At 32.8% G+C, this 21518-nt stretch overlaps 1 protein-coding gene and 1 non-coding gene across 2 annotated transcripts; both read left to right on the forward strand.

Moving 5' to 3' along the window:
- Positions 1 to 1530: 1530 nt before the first annotated feature.
- On the forward strand, positions 1531 to 7764 carry LOC112031742 (uncharacterized). The gene is made up of 4 exons (XR_010630629.1): positions 1531 to 1627; positions 1753 to 2283; positions 6337 to 7428; positions 7560 to 7764. It is a non-coding gene; the product is annotated as an uncharacterized LOC112031742 (transcript).
- A 6373-nt stretch (positions 7765 to 14137) lies between these two features.
- On the forward strand, positions 14138 to 20776 carry LOC111999994 (O-fucosyltransferase 16). The gene is made up of 10 exons (XM_024032101.2): positions 14138 to 14606; positions 14723 to 14773; positions 14872 to 14962; positions 15234 to 15310; positions 16261 to 16349; positions 16485 to 16668; positions 17501 to 17682; positions 18289 to 18391; positions 19294 to 19625; positions 19708 to 20776. Exons 1-10 carry the CDS (start codon positions 14430 to 14432, stop codon positions 20147 to 20149), a joined length of 1728 nt encoding a protein of 575 aa, XP_023887869.1. The 5' UTR covers positions 14138 to 14429; the 3' UTR covers positions 20150 to 20776.
- The last annotated feature ends 742 nt before the right edge of the window (positions 20777 to 21518 follow it).

Consider the following 21518-nt stretch of genomic DNA (forward strand, 5'->3'; position numbering starts at 1 on the left):
CTCGACATCAACAAGCTGTACACGGATTGACTCACTTTCCCAATGGGTCCAAAATTCTCGGGTTGGGTCCAATTTTACTGAGTCATAAGGAAGGTTAGAGAAATATGTAGCAATACTTCTAAGAAATTAAAGTAAATAATAAAAAATACAAGAGCAAAAAACTTTACAAATCTCAAGGGATGAGGAATTGCCAAGATAGAAAATAAAGTAAATTAAATTCTTAATTACTTTTAGCATTTTTGTCAAACACAACGTTTTACTCTTGCAAGCTTCTCGCATATATGCATTTATAAGCACAACACCATTAGTTAGACAAATATTAAGGCAAATGGTATTTTTTGTGGTGTTTTATATTTGTGATTTGAACCTTATTTTCTTCTCCCTATTATTACCTCTATCCTAGTTTGTTTGTCCTTTATTCCATTTTGAGATGTCTCAAAATATTGTCCTATTTCTAAAAATAAAAATTATTAGTTTACTAATGTTCTTATTATACCTCTACTTTATTTTCAAAACTATTTGAAAAGAAAATTAACTAATATTTTAAAAAAATCAATTTAATTGGAGCACCTTTTTAGTTGCGTCATTAAGAATAATTCTTCTTAAAAAAGCTGATAAATTTATTTAAGGGTAATTTTGTAAACTTATACATTTTTATAAGGTAAACAAGACAATAAATAATGCTCCCTTAAAACGTTTGACTTTTTAAATAGGATAAAAAAAAAATTGGGACGGAGGGAGTATTTATCTATACCAAAAAGAAAAAAAAAATTCACATCAAAAAAGAAAAAAAAAAGAAAAAAAATTACAATAAGGAAAAATAGAATTATTTATTAGAATTGAAATGTCCGTGCCTATATATGTACATGACCATAATTATAAATTTTGTCGCATCTTAAAAATAAAAAATTATTTGAAAATAATGGTACGACTTTTTCCCCTTTGTAACGTGCATACAAACCGTTTAGCCTTCCCATAAAAAAAGAAAAAAAAAAAAAGCTGTCAATCCATTAGGGCATTGGTTAAACGTTTTGTATGCATTGGTTAATAATCTAATGCTAATGAGTGTTCTTGAGGCATTAATTGAATTGTTAACTAATATCCTAAGAGTACTTATTACATAACCCAAAGCACAATAGATGGGACATTCTATAGGGTCCGTTTGGATAGCACTTATTGTTGCTGAAAGTTGCTAAAAACTGATTGTTGCTGAAAACACTGTAGCAAAATAATTTTTAAATGTGTAAATAGTGTTATGGGACACACTTTTAATATTAAATATTGCGTAAACAGTGCATGAACAGTACGTAAACAGTGCATGCACAGTATATGCACAGTGAATTTTGTCTCCAAAGTCAAAAAAGCCGGCAGAAAAAAAAAAAAAAGAAAAAAGAAAAAAAAAAGGCAGAAAACGTGAATCATAAAACGTGCCGCAACTTTAAGTGCAATCCAAACGCAGGCTACAGCTGGAACCAGGAAGTTTCTTTTTCTCCTCTTTGAGGGCAAGGCCGAAGCACAAAGACACTAGTATAAAAAAAAAAAGTTCTAGTATCGGACATCCAGTCACATTGTTTCAAGAGGTTTAGACTATAGAGCTTTATAATCCTCGCTACAATTCACCGAATCCGTAAGTTCTCACTTTTCTATTGCCTGCATCCATCTCTTTTATTTCTTTCTTTTCCTATTAATTCGTTCTTCAGTTTTAATGGAATGCACTTTTTATCTAACACATTGTGGTTCACGGTTTATCAGGATATTTTCAATGGCTTACATGCACTCTGTAAAAGGCCCATTCTCATCTTCATCATTGTCTTCCTCTTCCTCTTCCTCTTCCACTCCTCAAATGAAATATGATATATTTCTTAGTTTTAGAGGTGAGGATACCCGCAACAATTTTACAAGCCATTTATATAATGCTTTGGAACAAAAGGGCATTTTCACTTTTCTAGATAATGAAAAACTTGAGAGAGGAAAATCAATTTCACCTGAGCTCTTGAAAGCTATAAAAAATTCAAGATTTGCTATTGTCATTCTCTCAAAAAATTATGCATCTTCAATATGGTGCCTAGATGAACTTGAAAAGATCATTGGATGCATAGACAAGACAGGAATGGAAGTTTTTCCTGTTTTTTATGATGTGGATCCATCTGATGTAAGGAAACAAGAAGGAACTTTTGCAAAAGCTTTTGTTGAACATGAAAGGGAAAGCATAGAGAAAGTGCAGACATGGAGAGTTGCTTTGAGAAAAGTGGCCAATCTCTAAGGGTGGCATTTGCGGGATAGGTAATTTAATTTTAAATTTGCTTATTTTTAAATGTCTAAGAAAATTCTTCCTTTATGTTACATGAACTATAAACTATAAAGTCAATAGTACAATAGGATTTTGCCTTAAATATACGTTACCTTTAATTCATGCACGCTATATTTGATATGTAATATATTCTAATATATATAAACATAATATGATTTGATGGTTTAGGGGGTATTTGGTAATGTTGTTTTAGTAATGTTATTTGTATTTTTTAAAAATACGTGTGGGTGAAAAAATGTGTAAAAATACATGTAATGTTGTTTAAACACTGAAAACCGTTGTTTAAAATAACTTACCAAACACCCCCTTAATCTTTTAAACCAAGAGTGTTAACATGTTTGTTTCTAGAAAAAAAAGTGTTAACATGTTTTTTATGCTCATATTTCTATCTCTAATTCGTGCACGCTATATTTGCTACTTAACATAGTTGTTTTATTCTCAAAAAAAAAAAAAAAAATTTTTTTTTTTTTTTTTTTTTTTTTTCAACTCTCAATTTCAACCCCCTTTAATAGTTATTGCATCTAAGGGGGTGCATGGGTCGGATTGAAAAGATTTTTTAACCCAACCCGACCCATCACAAGGGTATAACATAGCCCAACCCAACCCATGTGAATCGGGTTGGATTGGGTTGGACCCATGAGTTGGACATTTTATTATTATTATTATTATTATTATTATTATTATTAAATTGAGCATTAGAACAAAACCACCACAAATAAGAGCAAATTTATAACCAAATAATTATGAGCATAACACCCAAAAAACATAAATTATATGAGAAGAACTCAGAGTTTGTGTTTTATTTAGGAAGAAGGGCAAAAAAGTAAATAACAAAATTATATAATAAATTTTTTAAAATTCAAAAATATATTAAATATAGGTGAGTTGGGTTAGACAGATTTATAAATCTCATGACTCAAACTCAACCCAACTCATTGTAAAAAAAACATTCATAATCCAACCCAACCTAACAACCCTTCAAAACCGATCCAACCCGGCGGGTTACATTGAATCAAATCAGTTTTGGCAGATTCACTGCACATCTCATCAATACCTGATCTCAATCCTTTATGCGTTTAATTGGTAAGTATTTGAACGGTGCATTTGGGTTTGGGCTCACGGACGTGAGAAGTCTCGTTTCCGCGTTGGACCCTAGGAGCATCAATACAAAAACGCACAAAAAACCTAATGGCTCTCTCCTGAACACATATTACTGTGTCCCATTTAAAAGAAATCTTCTCATTCCTTATTTAAAAATCCTCGCAAATTACAAGTTACGAATTTGAAAGAAAACTTTCCTTAGCTCTTTCTCAAAAAAAAAAAAAAACACTTGCCTTAGCTCATTCCTTATTTAAAAATAAAAAATCTTCTCTCTTGCCTGTGTCTCTGCTCTAGACATGGCAAAACGGGTCAGAATTTTCTGACCTGACCCAAAAAAACTTGACCCGAAGCAAAAACGGGTTGACCTGTGACCCGATCCGTGTTTTTTACGGGTCAATCTGACCCGACCTGCGACCCGAACCCGAACCATTTTTTTAAAACTTTTTTTTTTTTGTAAAAAAAAAATAGTAAAATTAAGACAATATTAGTTTAATTGTTTGTTGTGAGTTTTAAGAAAACAATTGATACATTTACATAACCGAATGTAAATTAATTGAAAAATAAATGGTTGAGCATTCTGTAATGAGTAAAGATTTTTAGATATCAAATAGTAAAGTACATGCCAAGATAATCTGGTTACAGTAGAGTTAAAAACATAGATTTAAAATTGTAGACATGTGTGAGAAACTTCACAAGTGTGAAAATAGTGAAGCCAAAGTATCAAATTAGCATAAATTATGAAAGCTTAGATCTATTTTTTTAACAATTTATGTCCAAAATAAACGACTTTTCAAAATAAATTATGATATTTCCTAGAGTGTGTGTTGCTTAACAATGATATGATATTCATAAAAGAGATCATGTATAAATAAGTAAGCAATCAAACTTTAATGTATATCTCAATTGAAATAGAGTGCGAACCACAATTGATAATAGATTAAAAATTAATTTTCAAGATTGTAAATTTCTTATATGTTTTTATTATTTATCAAATGAGTTATCCAATAAGTTATTTGTAATTTTGTTTTATATTTTGGAATGTTGATATTGTGTAGAAATAAAACTTGTGTATTTGTTTTATTTATCTTTGTATTATTTTGTTTTAGATAACAATGTTAAGATTTGTATAATTTTAAAATTGTTGAATAAGTATTAATAAGTTTAACTGAGTTTATTCTTAATATAAGTGGTGAATTCAAAATAATGCATTTTATATCAAGTAATTTGTTGCATAACTTTCCAAATAGCAAATATATGTTGTTTTCTTTATAAAATAAAAAATAAAAAATTCATGTGAAAAATACGGGTCAACCTGACCCAACCTGACCCGACTCGCAACCCGATTGACCTGAACCTGTTTTTGACTTGCTTAAATTGACCCGTGACCCGTTTGCCTCACAACCCGATTGACCCGACCCGACTCACCCTTTTTGCCATATATACTCTGCTCTCCTTCTTGATCACCCTCAAGAAATGAGACCACTTGTGCCACATACGAGGCCTTCCTCAAACTTTGTTTCTCTTCTTCATTGAGTTTTCCTCTCTCTCTCTCTCTCTCTCTCTCTCTCTCTCTCTCTCTCTCTCTCTCTCTCTCTCTCTCTCTCTCTCTCTCTCTCTCTCTCTCTCTCTCTCTGATTTACCTTGTTTTTTTCTTCTTACTTCAAAGTTACTTGATTTTAAAGAATACAGTTTTCTTGTAAAAATCGTGTACTGTTGCTCCACTTTCCAGGAGGGTGACCACACTTGTATGGTTAAAATATAACACTTTTGCCTATTTATATTTTATACACTTAATTTTCACTTTTTAACATCATTTATTTATTTTAATATAATGAATATACTAAATATTTAAATTTTCTTTATGAAAATTGAGTTATAATGAAAATATATTGAAGGGAACTACCAATTTTTTAGAACATAATAGAATTTTAAATAGAATTTTATACTTGAATTAAAAACAAGTTTTAACACCCAAAATTTGGATTCAAAGATTCTATATTTAACCTGCTATAGAAAATATCTAAAAGAAATAAATTCAATCTCAAAATCAAAGCACATAGTAATTCATCTTATCCACAAAATAACCAAATGAATTTAAAGTATACAACATTTAAACATTAAAAAAAATTAAAAAAGCACTAATAACTCTTCAAAAAAAGCTATCTTTTTAAATTAAAACTTAAAATCGTAATATCTAAGAAAATTTTTCATAAACAGGTGCTCAAAATCTTTCCAGTAGTTTATCTGCAATTAAGTGATCATGTCCTAGCAACCTCTTTTCACTATAAAAGTAAGGCCCCATTTGGTACACAAATTTAAACACATGTTTTCAGTTTTTAAACAACATTACACGTATTGTCATACATTTTTTTTATTCACACATATTTTTTTAAAAAAAATTGAAAACTGTTGTTTAAACACATGTGTCAAACGGGCCCTAAGTAGCTAATCTAACAAAAAAAAAAAAAAAAACATTAATAATGAATTTTTTAAGCTAAAAGCCGATGATTCACATTACCTATTATAACAATGCAAAATATTCACATTTTTTAATATTTTCCCTCTCTTGGTTTCTTCTGCTCCCCCAGTAGGTAGACGATTCATTTGAAATTACACCTAAGATGTGGACTAGATAAAGATTGATGATATGAAAATTTAGGATCCTTCAAACATAATTAAACAATTAATAGTAACTCAATACTAATGTGCTGAGTTCTTTCGACTTTAGCTTCAAGCATTCAGTTACACTTACATATATATGTCCATATTTCAGCTTTAAAGAACTATTTTTTAAATTTTTTTTTTTTTTTTCTGAAACAAAAGAACTAAACTGAATGCGATATATCCACTAACTTTTTATTTTAGGTCATGTTAGGGTAGGTTCCGACTCAATGTTTATTATTCTCTCTCTTTTTTTTTTGCAGGCCGGAGGCAGAATTTATCCAAGACATTGTGAAAGTGATAAAAGATAAATTGAATTATAAATTCTCAATAGACACCAAAACCTAGTAGGAATAAATTTTCGAGTAGACAAGCTAAAGTCACATTTAGTTATAGAGTCAAATGATGTTTGCATTATAGGAATTTGGGGTATGGGTGGAATGGGTAAGACAACTCTTGCTAGAGTTGTTTATGGTATGGTTTCCAGTCAATTTGAAGCTTGTTGTTTTATTGCCAATGTTAGGGAAGTTTCTGAAAAAAATGGTTTACTTCAACTACAACAAACACTTTTGAATGAATTTTTGATGGACAGAGATATCATTGTACATGATGTTGATAGTGGAGTTCTCACGATCAAGAATAGATTATGTCACAAAAAGATTCTTCTCGTTCTTGATGATGTGAATGAATTAGACCAATTGAAGAAGTTAGCAGGAGAGAATGATTGGTTTGGTCCAGGTAGTAGAATTATTATAACAACAAGGGATGAGCATTTGCTAGTGACTCGTAAAGGTAGATGGAATATACAAGATTGAAGTTTGAATTATGATGAAGCTCTTCATCTTTTCAACATGAAAGCTTTTGAAAAAGAGCATCCTCCTGAAGATTTTTTAGGGTTGTCCAAAGCCTTTGTACGTTATGCAAGCGGTCTTCCTTTAGCCATTGAGATTTTGGGTTCCTTGTTGTTCAACAGAAGCATTGCTGAATGGGGAAGTGAATTAGAGAGGCTCAAAGAATTTCCTGAACAAAAAATTCTCAGTGTACTTCGAATAAGTTATGATGGACTACCCAATATAGAGAAGGAAATTTTCCTAAATATTGCATGTTTCTTTTGTGACAAGGATCAAGATAGTGTCATAGAAATATTAGATTATCTTGAACTCCACCCCAAAATTGGATTAAGGATTCTTATTGATAAATCTCTTGTCAAATTGCAAGACAATCAATTGTGGATGCATGATTTACTCCAAGAAATGGGTCGAGATATAGTTCGTCAAGAGTCCCCTAAAGACCCAGGAAAGCGAAGTAGATTGTGGTTATATGAAGACATTAACAAAGTGCTGAAAAGAAATACGGTAAGAGGTTATCAAAAGGACCTAAGCACCCACCCTATTATTATATTATTCAACAATATATTTTAATTTCGAGTATTTTTGGGATTCATACATTTTGTAATTCACTAATCCCTTTTGTTCATGTTTATTAGGGAACAAAAGCAATTGAAGGCATAGTCCTAAAGTTACCAGAACCAAAAGAGGCACATTGGAATCTTAAGTCCTTTTTAAAGATGCATTGTTTGAAATTCCTCATAATTGATAATGTTCACCTCATTCATGATCCGAAACATCTTCCTAGTGATTTAATATTTCTTCATTGGAATGGGTACCCTTCAAAATATTTCCCATCAAGTTTCCAAGCCAAGGTAATTTTGGTATACTCATATGACTTTATTTTTAAGTTTCATTAAACTATAAGATTTTATAAAAGCTAATTGTATCATCCCCCGCCCCNATGTGTTGTAATGTAATAACTAAACATATTCATTACTTTGGTTATGAGTTATAACATTAGAATGAAACTTAACATTTATTTTAAAAAATATTTTACTTATACAATTATATCTCCTTAAAAATTGTTATTTTTAAATTCAAGAGAGATGTGTATTATTTTTTATGATTTTTTATTTTTATAATTGTTAAATGTATATGGACAGTTTGTTTACTTAGAAATATATTAAAATTTGAAATTATCCCACTTACTAAGGAATAACTAAAATCACATTTTGAAGAGGAATAGTTATTCTTCATTTTAAAGAATAGCTATTCATAAAGAATGACTGTACCTTGTAATAAAAACATAACCAAACTAAAAAAATAACTAAATCATAAGAATAACTATTACATTACAATGCCTATTACAATCTACCAAACATGCCCTTAAAGTTAGGATTGATACCTTTGTATTAATTTCCTTTTTGGATATGGAGGCCCATGATTGAACGAGAACTTAGCCCAATCCAAGATATTATCTCTCTTTCATTTTTTTTTTTCTATTTTAGATTTACCCTTTTTTGTTGCAGTATCTAGGGCAAAAAGGAAGCACAAGGGAATGATGGTTGTACTTATGTTTGGACGGTTGTTTTCTTCCTTTTCCTACAGCAAGCTGATATAGATATTCTTTCTCAAAAAAGAAGTAGCTAATATAGATATTTAAAATTGTTTTTTAAATAGGAAACGGGTAGGGATAGAGGCCCAAATTTGTGTATTGGGCCTTAGGCCTTATCTAGGAATGTAGACATGTCCAAGGAGGGGGAAAGTAGTTGAGAGAGAGACCACAAGTTTAGAAGCACATACAGAAGAAGTGGGAGGATAGTCTGAGGGCGAACTCCCCCTCAGATATGATGAACATAGATCAAATCCGTATTGCCACAATTTAGTTAATCTTCCAGGAAATTTTTATGATAAGGATGAGTCTCATGCACGAACAGGAATGACAAGAACTCAAAAATATCTAAAGAAAAACTGTTATCACCACATTAAATGCACTACAGCTACTTTTCTGACTGCATTTATGTGGAGATGACTCTTAAACAGTGCAGTCTTAGCTACCACACCTCACAGAAAGCTAGAGAATGTGTTTGATGGGACATGCACTCAAGTGAAAGCTTAGATAATTCACAAGTGTAGGATCAAGATGACTGGGAAAGAACTATATATTGTGAGGGGTATCCATGAGAAAGGGATCGGAGAAAAATAGAAAAGAACTATTGTAGTACCCAAAACTGTATTAGCACTCATTTCTATTGATTTATATCATAATCTACCTTCTCGGACGATAATTTCATTCAATTTCACTTGTTTTACTTGCTTGTTCATCTTTTGAATCCATACTAGCCGTTGTCAAATTCATAAATGCCTAGTTTTTTCACCAATTCTCTACAAATTTATTGTACTGAGCTCATTGGGCTTATATCCCATATCTTTTGGGCTTAGGTTGCAAATCGTGACCCTAAAATTACCATTGAGTGAGATTTAGATAAATACAAAAGAACACACGTTGCTTTGATTCCTCTTTCAATGTTCCACCAAGTGGTTTTAACAAATTACATAAATACAAAGTATATATAAAAAATACATTTTTTTTAATTTCTTTCATTTTTTTTTTTTATAAACGTCCAAAACATGCTAAGAGAATAATAGTTTAATTCTTTATAATTCATTAAATTCTCTCATAACATATCTATTCGTTCCTTCACAACTCACATGTGTGAAAATGCATTCAAATAATTTACATATTTAAGGATGTGTTCGGTAATTTTATTTCGTGAATGCATTCATTTTCTAAAATGTTTTTTGACATAATATTTTTTTTTTAATGTATTTGGTATTGTACGGAAATTTTTATCTATACTACTATTTAAAGGTTTTCTCTATTTGGACCTGATTTTTTTTTTATTCCAAAATATCCCTACAACCTTAGGTTTAAGTAGAGACAAAACTAAAGGATAGTTCGGTAAAAATACATATTTAACTTGCACTAAAACATTGCCTACAAAATAGAAACACTCTTCCAATAACCCACTACTTCAAAGCAATTATACATTTAGTGTTTTTTTTTTTTAAATAGAAAAATTAGTTAAACTACCTACGATTCTATTGTTTTTTTCCTTTAAAAAAAAAGTTTCTAATACTACTTTATTATTATTTAAAAAAAAAACACCCTACGTTTATCCAAAAATATTAGTAATTTAGAATTAATTTTTATCCAAAAAAAAAAACTACATATCAAAAAAAAAGAAAAAAAAAACTAAACTAAATAGATATATACACCTTTTTTTTTTTTTTTTGATAAGTAGATACATTTTTAATTCTATTAAAACGTTGCCCACAAAATAGGATCACTCTTTTGATAGTTTTCAAATTGCTTTATTCATTTACTAGCTTCTAAGCACGATGAAATGCAACAGTGGGACCGGTCCTCTGTGGAGGTCTAGATTGCAGAAGAAACGTTTCAAAGATGGGTCTGTGACATTCCCAGTACTGGTAACCTTCTTATTTTCTCACCAAAATCATATCTTTATTTGCATTGGCTTTTTGAAAAAAAAAAAAAATTTGTGGGTGGTGTTTGAGATCTGAATATACTCTGCGTATTTGCATTATGAAGCTAATAACGTTTTTGCCTTTTGATTACATTGGTTATGCATGCAAGTAATAATAGTGAATTGTCAACCAAAACCAACTATTGTGTTTGTAAGTCATTGTAAAACCAAGAGTGTAAAAAAACAAACACATGTTTCTTTGTTAAAAAACACATCTGTCATAAGGAAAAAAAGAAAACCCACATCTACCGTTATTGCCAAAAAAAAAAAAAACCTTACACCCACATTTCTTCTAATCAAATCATAGATGCCCTTTTTAGATCTCACTGAACACCATTTATTATTGCCATGTTGGGTTTTGTATTTTTTATTAACCTTCTATTTGAGCAATTGTTGTTTAGACCAGACATGCCATTCTCATATATGGCTCTACTCTTTTTGTTTGTTTGTTTGTTTTTTTTTTTTTTTTTTTTTTTTTTTTTGATGTAGTAGTTTTTTTCTGCTTTTGTTTGATACTGAGGTACGAAGGTTTATTATTTTGCCTTTTGGACATTCGTGAATATCAGGCCAGAGATAGCATGAACTGCTTGGCCAAAAAGTGAGAAAGAAAAGGTACCTATTATTCTCTTTCTTTTGTGAGTTTTACATTATTTTGCCTTTTGGGTTTCTTAATTTTTACAACCCGTAAATGCTATTTGTGAGTTTTACATTATCATTTTGATCTCCTTAATTTTTGCAACCCGTAAATGCCTTTTTGGTAATGATTTATATATTGTTTACATGCGTTAAAGGTAGGTATTAATTTTAGTAGTGCATTGAAAAAGTGCATTGATTCAAGTTATACTTATTATACTCCTAGGTATCTTTGTGATTAGAGTACGATTGAGATTCAAGGCCTCTGCCAGTAGCTTCCGGTACGCCACCCTTGATGGAGATGGGTTCTCTTTCTGCTTCCTACTACCTTTAGTGAGCATTTAGTGTGCGTAATCAAAGTCCATTGCCAACCACAATTTGGAATAAACCGGTCAATCTGCGCGCACGCGCGCGCACACACACACACATGACAAATTAACAAAATTCTTAAACTGTTATTGATTAAAACCCTAGAGAACACTTTAAATTTTAATACTTGTTAATTCATAAGAAAATTATGAAAAGAGGAGTATAAAATTGATGAAGAATTCTTACGTTTTGGAGATTAGTGGTTCTTTGATCCGAGTGTTTTTGTGGAAGAGTTCTTGTGATAGGAACTCATTATCAGAGAGTGAGAGAGAGAGAGAGTAGTCTGAGAGAGTAGGGGCTCTTCTATTTTTTGGGTAACGGTTAATTTAGAGCATTTATTATAATTTGGAATTATACATTTTCCAATCACAAAAAAAAATCTAGGGGTGTGATGAGTATTATGTGTGGTGAAATAATTTTTTCATCACACACCTAATTTTTTTTTTTTTTTTTTTTTTTTTTTTTTTTTGTGATTGAAAAATGTAGTAATCTCAAATTGTAATAAATACTCTAAATTAACTCTTACCCAAAAAATAAAAAAGCCTTTGAGCACGCGCGTGAGTGCGTACTTAGGGGCTAGTTAAAAGTAATTATGTTGAACGAAATTACGTTTGGTTTTGAATAAGTGTAAAATGCTTTTTTTTTTTTTTTTTCACGTTAAAATCAATTTTTATTAGGATGAGTATATAAAAAAAATTTGTGATTTCTTATAAATAAATTTAAAAATTGACATACATGTTGTATGTTGTTTGCTGTTGGTTAGTCTTTGGGAAAAGTTACTTTGTGGGATAACTAACGTGGTAGGGTCTAGTACAAAGTAATTACATACACAAAAATGTTATTAGTTGCTTAGAGGGAACCAATGCCTCCAAATAAATGAACTACTTCAAAGGAGTTCATACCTCCAAGTTAAACCAGCTAACAATCTGTAATTTATAAATTCATGAACTTTCTTTATTTATTGTCAACATCTAAATTTACAAAAGAGATAATTCCAAATAAATAAAGATAAATAATAACTTCCTATAATCTATCAATAAAATAATCCTAATCCAAATTAATCTAACTAATCATCCAAACCAGTTTATTTGAATAGTTAAAATATATCTCTTCCATTATTTATCCAAAGTCTAATACAAAAAGACTAGGCACATAAGATAAGGTGTATTGTTGTACTAGGTGAAGATTGAAATATTTATGTTCAAAGATTTGATTTTGGTGTTACATTGATACCTTGCTTATATAGGTGGCACATGAACATAATAATTTGAGTAACAAGCAAGAAATCTTTACTGTCAACAAGCTAAAACCTTTTCGGCCACTTTTCCATGGTTGCGCCCTTCAATTTCGCAAACATGGAGAATCTAATCTCTTAGCATTGAAGTGATTCTAGTTTGAGAAAAGGACAATTGAATAAGATATACTACTTATTGAGAAATGCTCGTCCAATACTATGTCTATGTGAGGTTTAAATTCCTCCATCATTATATTCACCCAAACAGCATAAAAGTCGCTTATCAAAAAACAGCATAAAAGTCACGTTGTTTGTTTTATTTAAAAAAGAGAAAAACGAAAAAACCCTACTCACCTGTAATGCACACGTGTATTGAGCTAGCTATCAAAAAAGACCCAACAAAAGATTGGTAATCACTTATCAATCAGTAACCCCTCCTCTACTCAGTTTTAGACCATGAAAATGAAAACGTCCAAAGCCAGATAGAGTTTGGGACTAAAAGCCTACTAATTAAACCTCTAAGGTCTCACTCTAATTCAGTGGCGGCTCCAGGAATTTTTCTTAGAGTATTTCTTATAAAGTATAAATTATACAATCTAATAAAAAGAGAAATTCATATATTGACAACAATAACAATAAAAAAATACGCAAATACATAAAATTTACAGTTGCTTTCTACGAGTTTTTATATTTTGAAATTATTGCATTATTGTCTCATTATCAATACTACAAACTATATCTCTTTCAATATAAACAACTAAATCCATTGATTGTAGAACAAATTATGGAGCAAAATTTAATTTTATTGACATAAAAAAAACTGAGAGTGTTCCCAAATTTTTTTTGAAAGATAGACAAATAAAATTTTTTAAATTATTATATATAATTTTTTTTTCAAGACCACTCTTGCCCTAAGTACTAACCATAGCCACTTGGAAATGTAGACAAAGGAAGCGCATGTCTTGCACATGATAGCGAAGATTATCATATAAATGGGTAAAAATACATTCAACACCACTTAATTTTGACTAATAACGTGGGTTTTAGTTAGCTCAATTGGTAAAATGTTTTATGGTTGAATAAGAGATCTGATGTTTAGTTTTCCTTTACATCAAAAATCGATTGATATCTTGGTCTGATGAAAGAGCTCATTAGAAGTGGACATCATTGGATGAAACCCTTTCAAAAAATTTTTGACTAATGAGAGTCAAACAAATTAAAGGTATTTTAAAATTAACCAATTTAGTTTCCAACGTTACTCATTTTTCTACGCTTTATAAAGATCAAATGAGTCATTTTTTTGAAATATCCTGGAGTCTGGTTCACTTTAGAACAAGAGTCAGGAACACAAAGTGGGAGACCAAACACCAACACCACAGGGGCCAGGCCACACTACAACCCACCCCCCCGCGCCCCCCAGCAGATCTGGGTTCGTTTCCCCAGGTGACTTAAAAAAAGAAAAAAAAAGAAAGAAAGATCGGACGGTGCACACTGCACTGCATCAATTCATGAATATGATGATTCGAGTGTGAGCGAAAAACGACATATATCTCTCTCTCACTTTCACACACATTTTGATATCCACTGCGGAAACCGCGTCTCTGTTTTCGCTGTCGCACTCTATCTCCTCTTATTCTAAAGTGCCTCTTTTCAGACACTCACTATATATAAGTAAATTTCAGCTTGGTTGGAAATGGGCTGAATGAACTCTTAACAGATAAGCAAAGCAATAGAGAGAGAGAATGGCTCAATTTCAGAGGCGACGCCACCACTATTACAACCGTCTACGCCTTGTAATTCCTTTAATCTCCGCCGTCTCCGGTGTTCTTCTTATCCTCTTTGCTTTCCTCTCCTTCCTCGCCCCTACGCCTCTCGATTCCGATCAACTCCGTCTCCGTCTCATCCAACATTCCACCACCGTACTCTCTCTCTCTCTCTCACATTTTCCTTTATCTCTGAATTATATAAAACTATACATATACATATATATATATATATATATCTGAATTAATTTTGAGTATGGATTTTTTTTTAGAACAAGGTTGATGAGAACGATGCGGTTGGAGTTTCAAAGTTTCACGTTCCGGTTAGGGTTTTTTTTTTTGAATTTTTGTTTTGTTGTTAAATTAAGGTTTAGTTTGAACTCTGCTCACTTTGATTTTGTTGAAAATTTGGGGAAATTAGAAACGAGGGATGAAATCGAATCGTGATATTTGGACTTCAAAAAATTCCAAATTCTACCATGGATGCAGCAATGCCAGCAACAAATTTCCAAGTGCGTACTAAGTGCAACTTATCCTTTTTTTCTCTTGATTTTCGAAATTCTTTTATCGGTTTCGCTAGCTAGGGTTTTGTCTCATCTCTGATTAGTATAATCAGTATCATGATATCATCCCATGCTTTTAACTAGTATGTCTTGTTACTTGTTAGTAAGCTTCTGATTAAAATATTTATTAAAAAAAAAAAAATTGACTAGGTTTTGTAGAATGCTGGGTTTGTTTGTTTGTTTGTTTAACTGTGATTATTTTATATTTTATTAATTTCAGAAGTTGAAGCTGTAACACATCCCAATCGGTACTTGGCGATAGCAACCAGTGGAGGGTTGAATCAACAAAGAACTGGGGTAATTTTCTTGTACAGTATTTTAGTCTTTTAGATGTAAGAAAAAGGGTTGTAAAAAAAACTTTCAGAAATAGCTGAAAACTTGAACTAGTACTCAACAAAGTTGAATAATATGTGCATTTATTTGAATTGTTCATTGCTCGAAGCAACCCTGCTAACATTTTATAGCATGGGAAGATAAAATGTAATTATTAGAGGAATTCTGGCTTTTTAGCAATCTAATCATGTGTAAACTTAGCAGAATTTAATGAATGAAGATTTGTGATACATATATTATGTTCACAGCACATCTATAGGATAACTGCTTTACTATTGACTAGACTTAAGATGCCTTATTTACATTGCTGCTGCAACTACATGCTGATGGAGGCACTATTACAAGGTCAACAACTCCTTTTTTTTTTTTTTTTTAAATCCTGATGTCAGCTGCCTGTTACCATTGAAGTCTTCTCTACACTGTAAGGCTTTTCTGTGTAACACTTGAGAGACACGTAGTAATGCTAGAAACTGAATATTGTTTAGTGTCCTCAAAGTTTACCTATATTTGCATTTTCAAGAGGCTAGTGGCAATTTGAAGATGAAAAGTAGGTGTCTGGGATGGTGTTAATACAAGAAATTGTTGCTGGGGAAGTATGCCATTCTGACATGTTTATTGGGCCTCCTCATCTTGTGAGAAATATACAGCCACAGTGCTTTACTTTATTAGTTGGTGTCCTTTTTCTACATAATCCAGGGGTAGGATTAGTGGAGGTCGGGTTTCTTGATTCTAGTAAACTGTTCACTGCAATTATATTGTGTGTAGTTCTGGGATCCAGCAAATACTTTGTCATGATATATCTTCAAATTTCAATGATCAAACCAGTGTTTTGTTGCTATGCTGTTTCTTGCTTACTAAATATTTGATTAATTTGATTACTGTTGTACCAAGCTTACTATACCTACCTTTGGCAGATTACAGATGCTGTTGTTGCTGCTCGCATATTAAATGCTACTCTTGTTATTCCGAAGCTGGACCAAAAGTCATTTTGGAAAGATTCTAGGTCCGTAATGGAGACTGCAACTTAAATTTGAAATTTGAAATTCATATTTACATTTAGCTACCTATTCGGAACACCTGTATGCATTCACTTCCAACACTGCTACCAATAACAAATTTCTTACTTTGTCTTGTGCAGTAACTTTTCAGAGATCTTTGATGTTGATCAGTTTATATCATATCTGTCAAAAGACGTTAAAATCATTAAGCAGCTCCCAAGAAAGGGAAAGAAAAAAATTAGTATGCCCACCATGCGTGTTCCAAGGAAGTGTAGTGAAAGATGCTATCACAATCGTGTTTTACCTGTTCTCTTGAAAAGGCATGTAAGTTTTCATTTCTTTGACACTTCTTCTGATTGCTTGTATACTCTTATGGCTTTCGACAAGCCCCAAAGTCTCAAGTTCAGTTCCACCATTTGACAGCCAATTAGTGCCACTATGTCAGTTGTACCTCTTAACCCTATGCCTTTGTAAAATGATGACCTTTTCCCCATGGATATTAGTTCTACTATCACAATTAACTTTTTCTTTTCTGGCTCAAAATAAATATCCTTATGACAAATGACAAACAATATTATCCTTGTCCAGTCAAAACCAAGTATGTAGATCACGTATGTGTTTGGGAAAATATCCAATACATAAAAAAGCTATGGGCTTGACTCTTTTTATTATAAATTAAAAACCATGCCATCCATCATTCCAAGCTTAAGCAGTTGAGCCTACAACCTACACTAACTGATCATAACCCATGACTTAAACCTTGATTTACCTTTTCCCCACAGCTCACCCGTCCGTTTGTTCCCTCCAGATTATGTAATAAGAAATCTGCCTGTAGCAGTCCTTCCATAATAATCCCCTCTTGCTGCAGTATTTGGTGGATTTCCCACTAAAAAATTAGGAGAAAAAGGTAGCCTATATGGTAAGAATAATAAAGTTCAGTGAGAGTGGTGGTGGGTGGGCTCCAACCCTGAATAAATGAGTTGGGTGGGGTATGGGTATAAACTATTTAGTATGGATAAATATTGATGAACTGCTCAATCCCACACCCTCAGTTTTGATCACTGTTGATTTTGTATGGCACAGGCTCATGTTCTACCTTGAATATGCATTTGTTTATTCCAAAAAAGGACACTTACTGGTCTTTATTCCATGACAGGCTGTTCAGCTGACTAAGTTTGATTACAGACTCGCAAACAAGTTGGATACAGATTTGCAAAAGTTGAGATGTAGAGTTAACTACCATGCTCTAAAATTTACTGATCCAATACTTGAAATGGGTGAAAAATTGGTCCATCGAATGAGATTGAAAAGCAAACATTATATTGCATTGCATCTGAGGTAATCTGGTTGATCTTTGAACCTCTATATCTCTGATAACTACTATGGTTTAATTGGAGTATTGAGTCATGTTTGGCAATTAATGTCACTTGCGTTTGTTCTCTGCAATTCTTGTACCTTTTATATTAATGCCAATGTGCGAGCATGGTTTTGAGCCTATGTTCAAACTTTCATGTTGATGCTCATCTCCTCCAGTCATTGAAATAGATTGTCATTTACATGCACGTGTGCTTCTACGTCTGTGTGTGTACAGACATGTGCATTTACACAAGTTCATGTTCATTTATGAATATGCACACACAAAAATGGTTGCACAATATTTGCATATATGAGCTTAAGAACATAGTCCTCCATTTTCTTTTAACGTGGATATAAAACAGCATATTCATTCAAGGGTATAATTTGAATTCTGACAGTAGGGTGTAGTGTTTTTGAGTGATATGAAATGGATTGATCATGATGAGCTTGACTGCATTTTGTGGAAAATAGATTTTTATTGCATATTTTGCATTATACTGGGCAAGCAAGGCCTTTTACATTCTAGAATCTGCCAGGTTGGACAGTAATTTTGAGTGTCCTGACTCAACCGGATCTTTGTTGTCACAGGTTTGAACCTGATATGCTTGCATTCTCAGGATGTTATTATGGTGGAGGAGAAAAGGAAAAGAAAGAGCTGGGTGCAATACGAAGGAGGTGGAAAACTTTACATGTAAAGCTCAACTATTCTCCTTTAGAATTTCTCTAAGCTAAACCTGATCTTCCATGTTTTAGAGATGAAAAATGAAAACCTGAAACTTAATATGAAACTGGAAGCGGGGAATTTTTTTATTATTTTAATTTAGTTTTATGTAATTTTAGAAGTCCAGTGTATTTTCATTGGTAGGTTGGCTTTTATTTTAGGTTTTATTAGAAAACTAGGTTATTACTATTTTATTGAATTACCTAGTGTCAAATTTTCTGTATTTCAATAAATGAGATTTCTCAAGTCATTTAGAATTATGGTTTTCCTATGTCAATTAGAATTAGGGTTAAGTCATGGTCTATATAAGCATAGTATTGTACTTTTATTGAGACTGTTTACAGTCTGATTGATTAATAAAAATTCTTGGAAATTTTCCAATGGGTTGGGGCTGACTTCAGCCAACCCCAGATGTTATCTCCTAGATTTGTTCTCTCTTACTAAGTGCACTCTAAGCAAGACTAGTTGCCAGCTCCTAGGTTATCCATCTTTTATTTTCTGTATTTTCAATTTTGTTGTATCTATTTTGGTTTTTGTCCCGCATCACAATATTTTAGAGTTTCTGTGTCTGACACGAGACATTCAGACTTTAAAAAGGGGTGGGGATGTGGGTTGTCTGTGTGTATGATATAGAAAAGAGAGAGAACATATATTTGATGGTGGCCTTATTCAGCATAGCAGCCTCCCAACATAGAAAATGTGTGCACACGCACACGTGATTGTCTTTAAAATAGAGAGAAGATGATAGAAAGACGCTTCCCTGCATACCTATATAAATATTTATGTGAATTTGATTTGGCTCCGACTGCATGTAGTTAACACTGATCTAGAGTTTACGAAGCACGTCTGAGACTTTTTGGATTGACTCACAGATTAGTAATCCTGATAAGGAAAGGAGGCATGGAAAATGTCCACTCACACCAGAAGAAGTAGGTCTGATGCTGAGAGCGCTGGGATATGGCAGTGATGTCCATATTTATGTGGCATCTGGGGAAGTTTATGGAGGGGAAGAGACATTGGCACCCCTAAAAGCGCTGTTCCCTAATTTCAATTCAAAAGAGACTATAGCCACCAAGGAGGAGTTGGAACCATTTTCTTCATTTTCTTCTCGCATGGCTGCGCTTGACTTTATAGTTTGTGATGAGAGTGATGTATTTGTTACCAACAACAATGGTAATATGGCCAAAATATTAGCTGGAAGAAGGTATGCCTTATTTCTTTCCATTCCCTCCCACCTTCTCTTTTCTGCTTGATTTGTTGTTTCATTTTCCCTACCTTTCTTGTAGGAGGTATTTTGGACACAAGCCTACCATTCGTCCAAATGCTAAAAAACTATATCGATTGTTCTTAAGCAAAAGTAACATGACTTGGGAAGCATTTGCCGCTGGAGTTCGTACTAATCAGAGAGGTTTCATGGGGGAGCCAAATGAAGTGAGGCCAGGCAGGGGTGAGTTTCATGAGAACCCGTCTACCTGCATATGTGAAGATTCTCAGGCCAAGGCAAAGAAAGATTCAGGACCAAGAAAATATGGCAAGGGTTATGATGCCACAAGAAAAGATGATGTAATAATTGATGATCAGAACGCTGATGATGAGCCAGAATGGCCTGATACGGATGATTATGATCTGAATGTGCCCCTAGAGAAGGGTCTCTTCAATGGAACTGTTTTGGATTATGATGGAGCAACCTCTGATTATGGTGAATTGGAAGAGATGCTATCAGACTAACTAAGCTATTTCTAACCAATGCTTTAGGCCAAAACCTTTTGACCATGGTGTGCATATTTGTCATCCTGTACATAAAACCATGGGGAAAGAAAATTGTATTCCACAATTTAGTCATGACAGTGAGCTATATATAAAATTTCAACCTCAGGGGCACATTACTGTAAGTCGTGGGATGGAATGGATCTCAAATGTTGAAGATGGAGACATACATGAGCTTTTAGTCTATGCAGTAAAACAGGCACAAGGAAGATGCAAGAAGGGGGAAGAATGGGTGCTGGAGTCGAGAATTATTTTTTGAAGGTTTGCTAGATAAATCAAATTATTGAGCTGCTTATTGCTTTTAACAAGGGAAATTGTTGTTTATGGATCCTAGTCATTTCCAAATGGGAAAGAGTTGATGTAGCTTTGTTCTCTCTTTTTTCCTTGTTAATTTTCTTTTCCTTTTTTGGTCATATTATCTTCTTGGGTGATGGAAATTACATCATCTCCTGCTCATGTCAATCTAGGCTGTTGGTTCCTTGTATGAAGAGAGGGACAATCATTGAAGGCAGCTGTAAACTATGTAAAAATGTAGAATCACGTCAAGAATTTTTGAAAGAGATTAATCATGCTTGAGTTCAGATGCAATTGACTTTTGTGGTCTATTGTTGTATATATTATATTTTGCTTTAGTCTTTAATGTGTTAATGAAGAGGGGTTGTAGGTAAGATGCAGAAGAACCTGCTTACTAAACAGTCAGGGCTCGCTCTTTTGTAACACAAGTACAGAACCCCGCCCACGGAGGGCATGGTGTAAGGTCCTCTCGATTGAAAGCCCCTTGGAAAGGAATGCCAAACGTGCTAAAAAGCTCTTGGACAACCAAGCTGCAATCTGCCCCATTCCATTCCAACCTCCCAGATCTAGAGCAACAAGAAGGGCTACAGAATGTAAGGATCCACATATAGGGATCATGGTGAGACTCGTTAATCATATGAGAGGCCTATTATTTTATTTTATAGGAGGAAGAAGTATTACTCCCACTGTGCTCATTAAGTTTGTGTTTTGGTTTTAGTAAATTAGTGCAAAAACAAAGCAGCATTTCCCTCACTAAAGCTTCCAGTACACCAAATTAGACGCAAACAGATTTTTGATCAGGATACAAGTACGCACTGTGTTGTGCTGCTTTGCTGGTTCCTTATTACACTGCCTGTGTTTTTTGGTTCCTCGTTTGTTTTCAATGAAGCATCATTACTTATAAAAAAAAAATAGCTGCTGTGCCACTGATATTACTAATGGCAAACCTCATTTCCATACCCTCAATGTCTGAAGACTCTGAAGTTTGAACATCAGTTGCCAGATAATTTAACAAGAAAACAAAAAAACAACACCG

Source organism: Quercus suber, unplaced genomic scaffold (genome assembly GCF_002906115.3).
Source record: "Quercus suber isolate HL8 unplaced genomic scaffold, Cork oak 2.0 scaffold_166, whole genome shotgun sequence".
Lineage (NCBI taxonomy): Eukaryota > Viridiplantae > Streptophyta > Magnoliopsida > Fagales > Fagaceae > Quercus > Quercus suber.

Bases quoted from the DNA above. Each gene is read 5' to 3' on its own strand.
- LOC111999994 (XM_024032101.2), top strand. From the start codon at position 14,430: ATGGCTCAATTTCAGAGGCGACGCCACCACTATTACAACCGTCTACGC. The intron at 14,607-14,722 runs GTACTCTCTCTC...ATTTTTTTTTAG, and splicing joins TCATCCAACATTCCACCACC to AACAAGGTTGATGAGAACGA. The intron at 14,963-15,233 runs GTGCGTACTAAG...TATTAATTTCAG, and splicing joins TGCCAGCAACAAATTTCCAA to AAGTTGAAGCTGTAACACAT.